Source organism: Syngnathus acus, chromosome 3 (assembly GCF_901709675.1).
Source record: "Syngnathus acus chromosome 3, fSynAcu1.2, whole genome shotgun sequence".
NCBI classification, from domain to species: Eukaryota; Metazoa; Chordata; class Actinopteri; order Syngnathiformes; family Syngnathidae; genus Syngnathus; species Syngnathus acus.
This window is the reverse complement of record NC_051089.1, coordinates 7,675,889-7,691,588: the sequence shown is the minus strand read 5'-3', so window position 1 is coordinate 7,691,588 and position 15,700 is coordinate 7,675,889. Positions and strand designations below refer to the sequence as shown.

Sequence of the window (15,700 nt, the reverse complement as noted above, 5' to 3'; positions counted from 1 at the left end):
TCAGTAATTTTATCAAATAGATTGCCACTTGTGAAGTTAGTTACTGCCACCATCCAAGTACAGTGATTGGGAATTCCTAATGACAAAAATGATTGGGATTCTGAGAATCGGGTGTCAAAGAAAACCATCCATCCACTGAGGTTGTGAAGCATACATGGGTGGAGGCTGTGCCCTGCAGGTCGACGTTTTGCCTAAAAAAGGCCTGGGCCCTCTCCCAGTGTTGTAATACAGGACTCAAGGTGTCGAGTGTCCGTCATCCCGTCGGGGCCCAAAACGGAGCTGCCCATGCTTCTGCTGCCTGGGCACATTCCTGGCAAGTCAAACTCGGAAGCAACAACATTTCACTGGACTCTGTGACCCGACCGCATTGGTTGATGGGAAAGGGAGAGAGACCCTCTCCTTCTTCCAGTTCTATTGGATGGGAAACTATCATCTCTTCCTAAAACTAATATTTTATATGTTTACAGTTTGTTCATTTTTGACCCCTTGGTGAATATTTTGCTTGATTTCCAGCATTAGTCTTTGGCTACATTGTTTTTATAATTATCATTAAATTAGCCTTGTCTATTTGAAAATAATAAAGCAGGGTCAAAAGTACCAAATAATGGACTTTAATAAATTATTAATATGTATATACACTGACATTCACATGTGTTGGGCAACATGTTGTTGTTATTTTTTTATTAAAGTGATTTTTTGGTTGGATGCATGGTTCAGTGGTGTTTTTTTTTTACAGCCTTTCTCCGTACAACACAGGCAACAGACAGCAATAAAATATGCACATTTGTTGAAACAGTGCATAGTTAAGAATGTCAACAGCACAGACAGACAGTAGTCCATTGACAGCAGAATGTTGCAGTGCCGCAGAGGTTGATTCTCCTGCTTCTCTCCCTCGCTTGAATTCCGCAAAGCTGGTGGCGGAGAGGACGGAGAAGCCGGGGCAGACGAGGGATTTAGAAGCACTTCCTGTGGACAATGCTGGGGCCTGCCTCATCGTACTCCTGCTTGGAGATCCACATCTGCTGGAAGGTGGACAGGGAAGCCAGGATGGAGCCACCGATCCAGACGGAGTACTTCCTCTCAGGGGGAGCAATGATCTGGGTGAAGGAGAAGGTGGGAGAGAGGCGGTCAGTAACAGGTCGGCACCAAACGCTTGTCAGCATCATCCAATTTGCTGCATAGTATAATTGTTTAAACCATTTTTTAATAGAGGGAAATAATAATACTAAACTCGTCATTGTGTTTTTGGAGTACCGTACAGTTGTTGTCTAGTAAAGTAAGGTTACTGGTTACAACTAGTGGTACATGAAGGACTTACTGAATTTAAATAAAAATTAAAATACATTTGGAATCAAACCAAGGAATGAAGCCTGTATCTTGTTTAAACTCTTAAGTCTTATACAGAACATATTTGACTTTTTATGCACAGTCCTTTTTGTACTTTGTATATTACATTTTTAAGGACTGTACAGCACAACTCTAAACCTGATCTTTTTTCTGTGAGTCTTTGTTTTTATGATTTGAGGGTGTATATTTTACTTAACTATGTGCAATAAATTTGATTGAATCCTGACTTTGAAAAAAATATTGACAACCACTGGTCTAGCCAATTTAGTCTGACAACAGCCTAGTGGGCGTGGCCAATTTTTTTTTTTTTTGCACGAAAAAAATGTCAAGTTTAAGAATGTGCATAAGTTGTACAAGAGATATGTAGTACGTTTATCAAATTGAATTATTCCTCATACCTTGATCTTCATGGTGCTGGGGGCCAGGGCGGTGATTTCCTTCTGCATACGGTCAGCAATACCAGGGTACATGGTGGTACCACCGGAGAGCACATTGTTGGCGTACAGGTCCTTACGGATGTCAATGTCGCACTTCATGATGCTGTTGTAGGCGGTCTCGTGAATACCGGCAGACTCCATACCTAATGAGGACAAGTGTTAGGACTCGCACGATGCGCAAGTGCGGGGGAGAGGAACCGTGGTTCTTCGAAAACGCACCAATGAAGGAAGGCTGGAAAAGGGTCTCGGGGCAACGGAACCTCTCGTTACCGATGGTGATGACCTGACCGTCGGGAAGCTCGTAGCTCTTCTCCAGGGAGGAGGAGGAGGCAGCGGTGGCCATCTCGTTCTCGAAGTCCAGAGCCACGTAGCACAGCTTCTCCTTGATGTCACGCACGATCTCACGCTCAGCTGTCGAGTGCGCAAAATTGGAGTTTTGAGTTTGTGGCCCCGCAAGTTAAACAACTGATTCCCAGCACAATCCGTTTTTTTTTTTTTTTTTTTTTAATATTATTATTTGTCATCGGGGCTCACCGGTGGTGACGAAAGAGTAGCCACGCTCGGTCAGGATCTTCATCAAGTAGTCGGTCAGATCGCGACCAGCCAAGTCCAGACGCATGATGGCGTGGGGCAGAGCGTAACCCTCATAGACGGGGACGTTGTGGGTCACACCATCACCAGCATCCAGCACAATACCTAGAAGGGGTCAGAGGATGCAAGGTGTTTTGGGGGCTCTTGAATAACGAACGCTTGAGTCACGGTACACGTGCGTAAAAGTCGTGCGTAAAAGATGCGCGTAAATTGGTGTCGTATAAATGATGCATATGCAATTAAATAGGATTCTACAGCTTTTTATAAATACTCTTGAATATGTATAAAATGTATGAGAGTCACAAAAGACTGTGCGTAAAAGTTGCGCGTAAAATGCCTCCAATACATTTTTTGTAGCCTACATGTTCCGCAAATGAGTTGCTTATTATGTTTTGCGCATTGTGGATTGTGTCGTCAGTCTCACCGGTGGTACGGCCGGAGGCGTAGAGGGACAGCACAGCCTGGATGGCCACATACATGGCGGGGACGTTGAAGGTCTCAAACATGATCTGGGTCATCTTCTCCCTGTTGGCCTTGGGGTTAAGGGGGGCCTCAGTGAGCAGGGTGGGGTGCTCCTCGGGGGCCACTCTCAGCTCGTTGTAGAAGGTGTGGTGCCAGATCTTCTCCATGTCGTCCCAGTTGGTGATGATGCCGTGCTCAATGGGGTACTTGAGGGTCAGGATACCTCTCTTGCTCTGGGCCTCGTCGCCGACGTAGGAGTCCTTCTGACCCATACCGACCATGACACCCTGAAGAGGAGAGAAGAATGGGCGATGAAAACTTACGTCTGTACGGGGGATGGAAACAGAATGACCTTGCTCTTAATGGATTACTCTCATCACTGGAGGGCATGGTGATCATTGCACAAAGGTGCCAAATAACGACGCAGGTGACCTCATCTGGGACTAATTTTATCTCAAGGAGGCAAATACCACACCGGGGCAGTAAAGGATTGTATGACTACGCCCAGCACGCCTCACCTTACAAGTACAAAATAGCGCACTCAAACTTTAAAAAGGACGGTGTTTTTTTATAAGATAACACAATCAAAAGGGAAATAGTTGATCATATTTATAGTAGATATGTTTGGAAATGAGTGTGATATATTACAAGAATATTTATCATTTAAAATAAAGTAAATTGATTATGATTTTCTTTTTTTTTTTTTTGATTGGGTGGGCTAAGTCACGTGATTTACCTCCTCGTAGGGAGGCGTGTCCAATTAACGCGTCATCATTTAAATTGCTACATTTCCGAAATGATTGTTAACCTAATTATTCAGACCCTCACATTCTCCTCTTTACTATTGTGTCTATGTGTCAATTTAAAGGCTGCTTAATGGCTTTGGCCCCGCTTACCTGGTGACGGGGGCGGCCAACGATGGAGGGGAACACGGCCCTGGGGGCATCGTCTCCGGCGAAGCCAGCCTTCACCAGGCCGGAGCCGTTGTCGCACACAAGGGCGGTAGTCTCATCGTCGTCACACATGTTGGCTTCTGCGGGCGAAAAAACGTCGATTAAGGTCAGTCTTGACACTCAAATACACAGGTAGTGGATGTGAAGGTAACTACAGCAAGTTTTGTTTAGCTTAATGCCCTAAATAAAGTATATATTAGTCATTTGACCTCTACGTACTAATTAATACAATTTTCATGACGTGAACCTCAAGAAAGAAACACCTAATTATACTCGCTATGTTAAAAACGTGCATTCTGTCTGTGATAAAGTTAGAAAGTTTTGTCATTTTAAGGTAAAAGTGGATTTTCTGTGGATAAAAAAAGATAAGATGAATGCATTTTGATTAAATAACCAGATGCTGTTTCAATTTTAGGTTAAACTAAGCAGAGAGCATTTAAATTGGAAGTGTACTTTTTTGCTCAATAACATTTGACACTAGATAGATAACCGGTGTTAAGCAAAACCAATATTATCTTATTTTTGGGCTTTTAACTGAGGAAACAATACATTTAAATAAAATAAAAAAACACTAAACACGTTATTTTCTTTCAGGTACAGATACCTAAAACTCAGCAAATGCCATAAATGCTGAAAGATATTTTACAGTTGTATGTCTAATGAATTCGTCAATATACTAATTATCCCCTCCATTCATTTTCTCTACTGTATATCCTGTTAAAGTTTGCAGGACGCTATCCCAGCTGAATTTGAGCAAAGGCGGACTACACTTTGGACTGAATACCAGTCAGACACAAGGTCTACATTCATTATATATATTAAAACATCCAAATTTATATATCAACATCTATGACTCTGCTTTCTTACAGTCTTGTAATGATTGAATGAGCTGATTATTATCGAACTCAAAAGTACATTTTTAATTAAATGTTGATTGTTAGGATCTATTTTATCGTGACTTTCAAGAGTCACCTCTAGTAAATATCCTCCTTCTCTAAAACAAGATGATACAAATTGAATTTCTATTTCCCTTTCCCCTCTACTGTTAGTTCCAGAGTGGTTCTATCCCAAGTGTGTCCCCCCCTATCCCGGATGTGTGGCCCCTAGGAGTCCCAGCATCTTACCTTAGGTGAGTGTCTGCGGCTTGGAGAGAATGACCCAACCAGTGCTGTTGCTGAACCAGCTACGGTCCTCTCTGCTGCCAGGTCAGCTTATATACACAACCTCCACCATTCACAAAGGTACCCACCCCGGGCCTCTACCATATTTGGATGCTTCCAGGGCATGGGGGTTAGGCAGGGGGAGTCGGGTGTGTGGGGTATAGAGTCTGTGACGGCCATCCATCAGGTTTCAGGGAGCTCATGAGTGACAAGGCGGCGCGCCCCCGCGACAGAGAGAAGCGCCTGCCATATTTGGAGCTGTCGGTTTGACCTCCCGTAGAGGCTTGCGGGCACTCCTCAGGGCCGTATAAGGAGTCCACGGACCCCTGGGGGTGCTGCTGGTGGTAGCGGGGTGGGCTTTCCAGGGGGAGATGGCAGTTGCTACCAAGCACGGTTAGAGATCTGCTGCTAGTAGGCCTCACACAGCCTTAAAATGGGAAAATGCTTCCCTCATCTGAACACATTTAGGCCCCAGCCCAAAGAACTGGAAGGTCAGTCGGTTGGCTTAAAAACAACCAGCATTATAATCATATCAAGTCATGTATATGATGTAAAAAACAGAAACGTTTCAAATTGCACCTGCTGTTGACATACTTTGAATTCTTGTGTGGATGCAATATTGCTCTTTTATACTTGATTATATTTCTAGCACTTTCAAAATGACTTTGTTTTTCGAAGCTACAGTCAGAGCATGAAATGATGAGAGATAAATGCGTGCACTAACAATTTGATAGTATTGCCTAATGTCATTATCATCTTCAAATCCTCAATCCTCTATAATGGCCAGTTGGCCACCGACATTAAATCGATCGGAGATTAATCTTATCTGTCTCCATCATAGGAGCACTTAGATTAATTTTAACTCTACTCCACTCCTCCGTGTTTGTGCATAAAAGAAGGCTGGAAAGGCAATACGGTGTATATACATGCATGCAGCACACATATGTGTGAGTGAGGCAGGTGTGAGTGCCGTATAAGAGGCCACAAGAAGTGAAAGAGGAGCAGCCAAGGAGGTTAAAATAAACTCCAGGGACTTAGGAGGGTGGGAGGGCGTGCATAGCCAGAAGCAAAATGAGACTGATCAGAATTTGGCAATTAAAGAATAAAAGTATGAAGAGTTTGCACATACAACAATGGCTTGGTATAGAATTAAAGAGACAGATAGCAATCAATAGAAGCAATGAGTACTTTGTAATGGAACGGAAATAGTCATCAAATGTATGTGGGGAATTCAGTTCGCAGCATAGTTAGCACAATAGGATCTTTAGCCTGGAATGTAATACAAGCACAAACCTTTTCACCGTTCACGACCTTGGCATTATACAAGTAGCAAATTAGTTATTTGCCGTCAATTGCGAACCCTGAGACAGACCCATCAGATTTATTTACAAAGGTAACTTGAGTTACTTACAGTAAAATTCACAGTTTGACAAATAGTGAACAGTTCTTCAAAAAAGAAGGCAAGTCCTTGCAATTGATTTCCACTCCCAGTTGAAGCTTATTGGAAAGAAACATAAAAGAAAACCAATTACATGTGTTTTTAAACAGTCCGCATAATGATGTCTTACAAATGTCTGCTAGACTAACGCTAACACACAGTGCAAATTGCAATAGACGAGCTAACAAAACTCGCATCGTAGTTTCATTATAAACCTTTGAACAACTTATATTTGAACACAAACGGTGCGGCAACACTTACTGACTATCACGATACTCACATGCATATCAGAGTCAGAGTCAGCTTTATTGTCAATTCCTTCATGCTAAGACACAAAGAAACCGAAATACTGTTCCCCCTATCCCACGGTGACGAGACACAGTACACGAATAACACACAAGTAAAACAACGGGGGAGAGAGAGATATATTCTTTGTCCTCTGTAAAAAATGAAAAATATTGCAGTGTAGTTGCGACTATCTTCTGTTTCATTATCAGTTGTGTGTGTAGCCCTGTATCTACAATTTGTGAACCCTACAGTCCACTGAATTAAAGCATGTTTATGAGGTTCCTAGAACACATTCATTATATTTCTATTCATTTCAATGGGCAAAGATGATTTGAGATTTACGTGATGAGGCCAAATTGTTGTAATTTTATGAACACTTTCTCCATTAAGTCAAAGTCTGCTTTATTGTCAATTTCTTCACATGTCAAAATTGTCCATTGGTGTGAGTGTGAATGCTTGTTTGTCTATATGTGCTTTGCTATTATTGACTGGGGACCAGTCCAAAATGTAACCGGCCTCTCTCGCAAAGGCAGCTGGGATGAGCGCCAACTCACCAGCAACCCTAAAAAAGACAAGCAATATAGAAAAGAAATCCTGCAAATGTTGCTTGAACTATAATTTTTCTGACTTTTGGATTAAGGGAATATACGACTATGTAGTTTAAAATAAATGCAAATGGTCATTGGTATTCTAAGGGGAAAAAAAGAGACTCGGAAGAAGGCGAGGCAAGATGATGAAAAAAAAACTGTCCAAGAATTTTTGGAAAGGAGGATGTGTGAAAATAGGGAGACACCTCATTGGGTGCCCGTTGAAAGTAGTGAGCGTGCATGAATGTGCTGTGGGAGGGAGATGGCAAGGGGCTGAGCTACTTTAACGCACTGGTCGTCTGCCATTTCCGATGCGCGCCCCTGCGAAAGGCCTAAAATGTAAGTTGCCGCACCGGCTACAGAGGGGAGGGAGGTTGGATTGGGCGAGGGGGCGGAGAGAAACAGCGGGGGGGGGGGGGGGGGGGGGGGTCGTGAAAGTGTGTGCTTGTGTGTGTGTGTGTGTGTGTGTGTGAGTGTGTGTGTGCAGCAGGTGTCCAGGAGAAGAAGTGTTGTGTGTCAGTGGATATGTGACGATGGCAGCTGACGGACTTATTGGGTGTTTTTGTGAGGTTTGTTAGCCTCCCTGTAGACTTATGAGGACACACAGAGAGTACAACAGGAGACAAATAGTTATTGGGGGTGCTGGAACGACGCTCGATTTTGTAAGCATTTTTTTTTGTCGTAGTTAAGATTGTCATGAAGAAGGCAAAAGATTCTTCATGCAAACTGTCGGAGGATTAATAAGCAACATAAAGTGTCAAATGTTTTAAAAATATATTTTAGGCAAAATTTGCACCAAAGAAGCCTTTTTTTAGTCGTCAGGTAGTTGGAATAGTCAACGAGATCAACTTTTATTTCATACTTTTTGTTCTCTTTTGAAGAGTGTATGTTAAATCCAAACTACAAACATCTTCATGCACTCCTGAAAGTATTCTTTTGAGTTGTACTAAATGAACACATTTGACCGTTCCTTGTTTGTTCGTAGAATTGTGCAGTGGGTTGGATCAAATTCTCTCTGGATAAAGTTACTGGTAATATTAAAAGGAAAATACTTCGAAGTGTTCTACTGAAAACTCAGTAATGTTAATTCATCAGACTTGCATTAGCTGATACACTGCAAACACATTTCTACCAGAATGTAAAAGCACCTCACACATCCTTCAAAATCTACACATATTCCACTTTATTCTTTGACACAAAACTAAAATAATTTAGTGAGACATGATTTAAAATATAACATAGATCATTTAAAAACCCATAACATACATAGCAGTAACATATTTACCATACACGTATGTTTTCAAACACCATCAATGTGAAACGCAGATGTTAGAATTGAAGTTGTAATTTCAAATCATAGTCCTTTAGTGAAATTTCCGATTCATGTGAGCAGCTGACAACTACGCGATATAAAATAAGCGATATCAGCAATGTCCCTCAACTGTCCATTTTGAGGTCTAATATTTGTGGTTCTATGGTTAAAGAACATATTAGAAAATTATTAATAATTACTTTTAATTGCGATGTTGCGGTTCACATCCGATTTTGAATTTTTGAATCTCAGCAAAACATTAGTCCATGACTCAAGGAAACTAGTATAACACTGCACACTACACAACAGTTGAGGGACATTTGTTCTGGTGTGTAGCAGGCCTTACTGAAAAGGAAAAAAAACAAAAAAACAGGCAGATTTGATAATGCCGACAGTTTGACCCTGAAATATATTGTGTTATATTGTGGTCTTTTCTTAAATAAGTAAATTACTGTAGCAAAATATCAGATCTCAATAAGTACATCTCAATACAAAATCAGTTGGCACTTGTGTAATAAAATAGAAAGATAATTACTATAGGAAACACGCATGTATTTAGAGGATCAAACGTGCTCATAAAAAAATCACAAACACTATTAACACCACATATGCTTAAATTCACTATAAACGCTAAAAAGGCTCTACGTGTGAGCGTCAAGTTAAATCATCCACCAAAACAGACACACAAAACATAAATATACATCTAGCAGTGCTTACACATGTCTTGCTATTTTCTGTAGTTCTGGGAAAAAAGAATAATCAGTGTGCTGTCATATTCCAGCTTTCCTCTATAAAAAAAAAGTGTTTGGCACAGCTTATACATTAACATGTAATGTAATTTAGAACTGAATTACACTGTACATTCATTAAAAACCACAGTGCCTTCAGTGGGGAATAATATTTTACAGACTAAGGTAGTAAACAGTCAGTACTTGTTTGGGTTTTTCCTCACATTGTTGTCGCTTGGTTAAAGGATGTCCACCCAAGCCATAAATCAAACCTCTCTGTCATCCATTTGTCGAGAATTAACTCAGGGCCCGTTTTTGCTCCTCCTGCAGAAAAGCTTGTTTCTCCATCAGTTTTCGGAACAATCCCTGTCGGTTTCCCAGCAGCTCCGTGCGCTGGCCGCATTCAGCTACACGGCGCTGGTCCAGAACTGCAACCGCATTGGCGTTCTGGATGGTGGAGAGGCGGTGAGCGATGATGATGACCGTCCTCCCTGTGGATGGGAAGAGAATAACACAAACAGTTGCCTTTAACGACAGTTTCCCATCCTTTTAGACACAAATTTTATTGTAAAATCATCCAATGGAGATGTAGAGTGAAAATAAAAAGTCTACACACCCTGTTCAAATGCCAGGTCTTTGTGATATAAAAGAATAAGACCAATAAGTGCCCAATACCAAAACCACATAAGGTGTCCAGGGTCGTTCACTCGTATATTAAAACCAACAACTAAAGCAGCTGATCAGGGGTCGCCAAGGAAACAACAGAAACACACCACTACTTTCAATACGGTTTGTTTGGAAACTGTTGTTTTAAGGTCAAATGACAATATATTGTTCATTTGAAAGAAGAGACACAAAGGATCCACCTTCCATAAGTCGCTCCAAAGCCTCCTGCACCAGGAACTCGTTTTGGGCATCCAATGCACTGAGGACGAGACATTGTACAATTGGTAAATACAAGAATGGAATTAAGAGAATAAAATTGTTCAGTAAACTAATTGTCAGGCAAATAACACGACAAAACAGCCTTTTGTCGTACCTGGTGGCCTCGTCCAACAGCAAGATCTTCGGATTCTGATGAGGGGAAAATTACAAATTGAATGCAAATATTACATGAAAGCACTTGATTAGTATGTCAGGAGGAATGTTGTGAAAAATTTGTCAAATGGTTGATTAATGCGTGCAAATTCTCTGTGTGGTCAACCAGAAAACATTTCACTGACCTTAAGAAGAGCTCTTGCAATGGCTATCCTCTGCTTCTGACCACCTGGGACACAAACACAAAATCCTTATTCACCCAAAAGGTGAGAGATTTCCTCAAATCCAGGTTCTATTGACTTAAAGGGCACTTGGTGTGTGTGCGAAAGGTCAAAATATTTGTGGCTTTAGACAACCGATATGAACTGTGGATATCATTTTTCACGTTTGTGTGTGATGGTGGATGGAAGCAAAAATAACAGTTGTAGTACCCACCCTAGTGGTGAAGCTGGTAAATTACAGTTCCATTCGAATTTGTTTCATAGATTATAGCGTTCCTCATTATTTTCTATTTCCTTGGATAAGCGCTAAAGACAATTGATGGGATCCACCTCACCTGACAGTAGCACTCCTTTCTCCCCCACCACAGTATCAAAGCCTTTCGGAAAAGCTTGGATGAAATCATATGCGTTGGCGACTCGGGCTGCCTTGTAAATGTCCTCTGTGGTCACCGCTTCTGGCTCTGTAGCGCCATATGCTATGTTTTCTCTAATGGAACAGGAGAACAGCACTGGCTCCTGGGAGACAAGAAAGCGAGAACAATGATGGCCTTCTCTGCAAAGGCAGCTTTGAGATCTGAACTTCTACCTGGCTGACAGTTCCAATTTGACTTCTGAGCCAGTAGGGATTCAAGTCTCTGATGTCATAACCGTCCACAGTGATGATACCTACAAGAGAGGTGACGACTGAGCTCAAAACTACCAACTTCTCCACTTTAAGAGGAAAAGAAAATAAGCAAGTCTTACCTGAGTCGCAGTCATACAGCCTGAGCAGCAGCGATACTAAAGTTGATTTTCCAGATCCACTTGATCCCACCACAGCCATGATTGTTCCAGCGGGCACCAGAAGATCGAGGTTATGGAAGATGGGAGCATCTTTACGGGTCGGGTAGGAAAAGGAGACGTCGCGAAACTCCAAGCGGCCCTTCAGTTGATTTGGAGGAAGAACTTGACCTTCTGTAGAGGACAAAGAATGAAGAAATTAATTTGTCCCTTCCAATAGTTAATGTGTCCTCAAATTTGCACAACAGAGGTCAGAAGACACAATAACGTCTATTGGACCTCATCTTTTCTTATGCTGTCAAAGCCTGCTTTGGTTTCCTATTAAGATAAAGACTCATGATGGGTTTTATGACACCTCTGTTTCCTACTCACGCATGTGCATACTGACCATTAAGAGGGAACTCTGGTTTTCTGTCCAGCAGCTCCCACAGTCTCGTTCCTGCACCGAAGCCCTTCATCAACTCAGAGTAGAACGTACTCAGACCTGCCACACGGAAACACGGGTACGTGACTACCAACAAGAACATGGATCGCGAGCAATGTGCATAATTGTGTAACGTGTGCTACCTGCGATGCTGATGCCAACCCAGAAGGTGTACATGAGGAATGAGGAAAGTTCTCCAACAGTCATATGCTGGCTCGCCATTAGAAGGCCTCCTTTGTACAACACGGACAGGATCATGAGGTTACCGCTGAGACCAGTCTGAAACACACACACGCACACACACACACACACACACACACACATTGTTGTTTGATATCCATTTCAAATATGCATCAGAAGCCTCATTATTAGTGGTGAGGATAAACACAATCACGGGTGTTTTTCATTTAATTTAATCAATTAAAGACATAGCCGACTGAATTCCTTTTTGAATATAAATTAAATTTGCTAAATTCAATTATGGCCGGTTGCTAACAGTCAAAAGCTCATGCAGAAATTGATTCCAGGAAAAAAAGTATTGGACATCGGTGCCTTTCAGCCTTTTATTTTGAAAGGATGGCCACTTTCTTGTTTTTTTGCGCATTCTTACCACTCCAAAGAAGGCAGCACGTAGTACGGCCTCGCTCCTGGCCAGTTTGAGGACCTCATCCGTCTTCTGTGTGTACGTGTCGACTTCAGACAGTTCTTTACCAAAGGCTCGGACGGTCCGCATGTTGCTGATTCGCTCCTCTGCCAACTGAACACAGAAACAAAATGTTGAGGATTATTCCTAACATTTGAATGACGATAGTGTGCATGATTTTACATTACATATGAAACAAAAATTATATTTTAAATTTTATTTATATATGCAGTCCCCAGTTACGATGTCAAAAATGTTCCTTACCTGCGTCGCTTGGGCCAGCGCATCCTGCGTGCGTTTGGAGATGGAACGAAGATATCGGCCGTATACCACAGCCACCCCGGCTAAAGGGGGCACGATCAGGAGCATGAAGCTCGCCAGGCTGGGAGAGACGTAGAACTGCAGCAGTGAAAGCAGCGGGTGATGAGAGATTGGACAAGAAGGAACATATCTCGAAAGACCAAAGTCTTAAAACGAGTAGTGGGATTGAATTTTGGCTTTGTGATCCAAATTGTTTCAAGGAATAACTTTTTGAATGAGAAGCAATGTAATTGCATGTAATTAATGGGAACAACCAGAGTAGAAGTTTGAAAAGGGATTTTGGGTTTCGACAGTGACTCATTTCCTTGCACTGTTAAGAGAATTACTACAAACCAGTTTCTCAACAGGTGCAAACCTCATTTACTTCCTTGTCGTGCACAAGCAGAGCAAGACTGCTGTCAACACACCACTCTCCTATCTTACACCACTCGGACTTCCAGGAAACATGTGACGTCTTTCGCAAACAGCAGATGGCCAAATGCCTCTTTGCTAATTAGATTGTCAACTTTAATTTAATTACGTTTACAACCGAACAATATAGACTAGCAGTATCAGAATTCTACAGGAGAAAAACCTTCAAGCTTAAGATTTTATTGTTTATTATATGTGAATGAGGAAGTAGCCTGTTAAAACCTTTGTGGGGAATTAACACAAAGATGATGTCATTAGAACTCAAATGTTCCATGTTTAGGAGAGGAGAACGTTTATTTTAAAATAACACATTTGTGAAAGCTTACATGTTTTGAACTAAAGTTCAAAGGAAACATTTGAGCCAGAGTACATTTCAAATTTGAAATGGAAAATCTGATTAAACATGATTCTGCATGAAGTTTGACCTCTTGTCACTTATTAAAGCTCAATGGAAGGTGCCTGTGTTTAAGCCTTGGGAAAGAAAAAAAAAAGTGTTTTGCAATGACTAAAATATTCTGTAATCTTGTATCTTTTGCAATGACTAAAATATTCTGGAAGTGACCAACCATCCAGAGGGATCCACTCACCATCATACTGACGCCAGCGATGGCCTGGGCCGAGGCTCTCAGGCCGTCGGACAGATTGTCGGTGATGGAGCGTCCGACTACGGCCGTATCTGCGGATAGGCGATTGATCAGCTCGCCCGTCCTGTTCCTATCGAAAAACGCCACTTCTTGTCTGAGGATGGAGGAGAAGACGGAGGCGCGGAGATTGCGGACAATCTGTTGGCCTGCAGGAAAATGTCAGTCAAATTCATAAGATCCGAATATGACAAATAATTGCTCTGTCTTTTACCAGAATCTGTCTTCCATTTGCAACTCACCTGAAACCTGCATGAGGTAGACTCGAGCTGCGTTGGCTGCTCCACCGCACAAGAACACACCAGTCAACATGAGGCACAGCGATGTGAGGGAGGACGTCATTGCCTCCGTGTCTGTTCCAGCTGTATAGATTGTGTCAATCACTCTGCCCAGGAGGAACGGCGCCGACATGGTGACGGCGCTGGAGATGGTCAAGAAGCCGACAGCAGCTATGAGTGAAACGTGATATATTGTCAAATGATTTTACATTATACAGTATCATGCTCAAGTGTAAAAACAAGGACCTGAATGGCGAAATTCTCCACAGCAACCAGTCGCTTTTCATGTTCAATAACAACTGGTATTTAAAGTCTTCTTTACCAGGTTCTTTACAGTGGAGACCAATCTTTTGTTATTATATTATTACGACCATGTTATCATTATATTACTACAGTATTCATTTATCATTACACCTTTTTGCCCATTTACTCATTTGGGAGATTTTGTTACTGTCCAACGAAATTATTTGTTGGCAGGTTATGAATCTGTGTGGATCTGAAAAGGGGTGTGAAGACTTTTTCTATCTACCTATGTATTTCTATCTCTTACTTGATAGTTTCCATCTCTCCGGGTGAGCGAGTCGCAAAATCCTCCTGACGTCCTCCAGGGGTACATTGGTCGGTGTGTGCCCAGTTTCGGTGTCGGTCTGACCCTTCAGTGATTCGGATGTGGAGGGGACCGAGGAGCTGGCAAAGGCAACGGGAGTGCATAAGGATGTCCGTGTCTTGACGAACACGTACGATCGGAGTGAAGACACGTCTCTGCAGGAGAGACCCGACACGACAGACGGGTGAAGGAAGACGGTTGGCGGGGAAGCCGAACTTCTCGACCCGGCCGAAGTACGCTTCCTCTGGGTGTCAGGTGAAACAGCGAGCCACATCGTCCTGTGCTGCGGAGGCTTGTTTAAGCGTCCTCTGTTTGTACACATTGACATGCGGATTAAAAATCGCATTGTAGTCCGGTTTAAATGACTAATCGGGGAGAAAAAAGAAATATTCCAGGGTGTGTGGTTGTTATGCCCGATCCGTCCTGCAGTCACGTCAGCATCGCCGGGCACATTTGGGATCTGTTTCTGCTCTACATTGTCGAGTTTCTACCGTTAGAGTCCGTCTTTATCTGCTTATGACAGCCGTTCCACGAGGTTTATCTCTCCGGTTAACTACACCCCGCCTGTCACTGTCATCTGCTGTTTAGCATTTGTCAACAGTCGGGTCGAGACGCAGTTGCCTGGAGGCTGAGGTGAAATCCAAAAGGAAAGGATGAATATTTAATTAAACCAAATATTCCTGAGATAGTCAGAAGCGTTCAGACCAGGAACAGGAAAGGTGACCTCGATATAATAGACGCCGACACGATTCCTTCTACAAGACAGGACATTCAATGGCTGCTCGTGGAATAAGCAAACTTTACCAGGCAAAGGCAATCGATCGAACATTTGAGACCGCCTCGATGTACTTTACTTTCTAAGGAAACCATAAAAATGTACATGGTCATTTCTTGAAATGAGAATATGTATGGTGCATACTAAAATCACCTTTTCTATGGTCACAGTATTTTTGCTGCTGCTAAAAACAAATGTTTTGTAAGTTTTATTCTTGATAAATTGATACATATATTTGATATGACAGCATACAGACTG

The 15,700-nt window shown here is 42.2% G+C and overlaps 2 protein-coding genes and 2 long non-coding RNA genes across 4 annotated transcripts; 2 read left to right on the top strand and 2 right to left on the bottom strand.

Moving 5' to 3' along the window:
• Positions 1-664: 664 nt before the first annotated feature.
• Positions 665-5,072, bottom strand: acta1b (actin alpha 1, skeletal muscle b). Its single transcript, XM_037248488.1, has 7 exons — positions 4,915-5,072; positions 3,734-3,870; positions 2,800-3,124; positions 2,319-2,480; positions 2,004-2,195; positions 1,746-1,927; positions 665-1,097 (listed from the first exon to the last, which is right to left on the bottom strand). Exons 2-7 carry the CDS (start codon positions 3,860-3,862, stop codon positions 954-956), a joined length of 1,134 nt encoding a protein of 377 aa, XP_037104383.1. The 5' UTR covers positions 3,863-3,870; positions 4,915-5,072; the 3' UTR covers positions 665-953.
• Positions 3,781-4,921, top strand: LOC119121084. The gene is made up of 3 exons (XR_005097614.1): positions 3,781-3,896; positions 4,514-4,588; positions 4,840-4,921. It is a non-coding gene; the product is annotated as an uncharacterized LOC119121084 (long non-coding RNA).
• A 2,415-nt stretch (positions 5,073-7,487) lies between the features above and the next one.
• Positions 7,488-14,375, top strand: LOC119120688. Its single transcript, XR_005097566.1, has 5 exons — positions 7,488-7,602; positions 10,511-10,607; positions 11,762-11,845; positions 14,000-14,277; positions 14,337-14,375. It is a non-coding gene; the product is annotated as an uncharacterized LOC119120688 (long non-coding RNA).
• Positions 8,423-15,464, bottom strand: abcb10 (ATP-binding cassette, sub-family B (MDR/TAP), member 10). The gene is made up of 14 exons (XM_037247825.1): positions 14,611-15,464; positions 14,025-14,231; positions 13,729-13,931; positions 12,674-12,808; positions 12,377-12,523; positions 11,910-12,045; positions 11,731-11,826; positions 11,307-11,516; positions 11,149-11,228; positions 10,898-11,078; positions 10,527-10,570; positions 10,343-10,377; positions 10,170-10,228; positions 8,423-9,794 (listed from the first exon to the last, which is right to left on the bottom strand). Exons 1-14 carry the CDS (start codon positions 15,011-15,013, stop codon positions 9,601-9,603), a joined length of 2,130 nt encoding a protein of 709 aa, XP_037103720.1. The 5' UTR covers positions 15,014-15,464; the 3' UTR covers positions 8,423-9,600.
• Positions 15,465-15,700: the final 236 nt, after the last annotated feature.

Coding starts and splice junctions, on each gene's coding strand:
- acta1b (XM_037248488.1), bottom strand. CDS start 3,862: ATGTGTGACGACGATGAGACTACCGCCCTTGTGTGCGACAACGGCTCC. Junction 3,125..3,733: donor TTGGCCGCCCCCGTCACCAG/GTAAGCGGGGCC, acceptor TCTCCTCTTCAG/GGTGTCATGGTCGGTATGGG. Junction 1,928..2,003: donor TTTCCAGCCTTCCTTCATTG/GTGCGTTTTCGA, acceptor TGTCCTCATTAG/GTATGGAGTCTGCCGGTATT.
- abcb10 (XM_037247825.1), bottom strand. CDS start 15,013: ATGCGATTTTTAATCCGCATGTCAATGTGTACAAACAGAGGACGCTTA. Junction 12,046..12,376: donor GTGCTGCCTTCTTTGGAGTG/GTAAGAATGCGC, acceptor TGTGTGTTTCAG/ACTGGTCTCAGCGGTAACCT. Junction 11,079..11,148: donor AAATTGGAACTGTCAGCCAG/GTAGAAGTTCAG, acceptor CTTGTCTCCCAG/GAGCCAGTGCTGTTCTCCTG.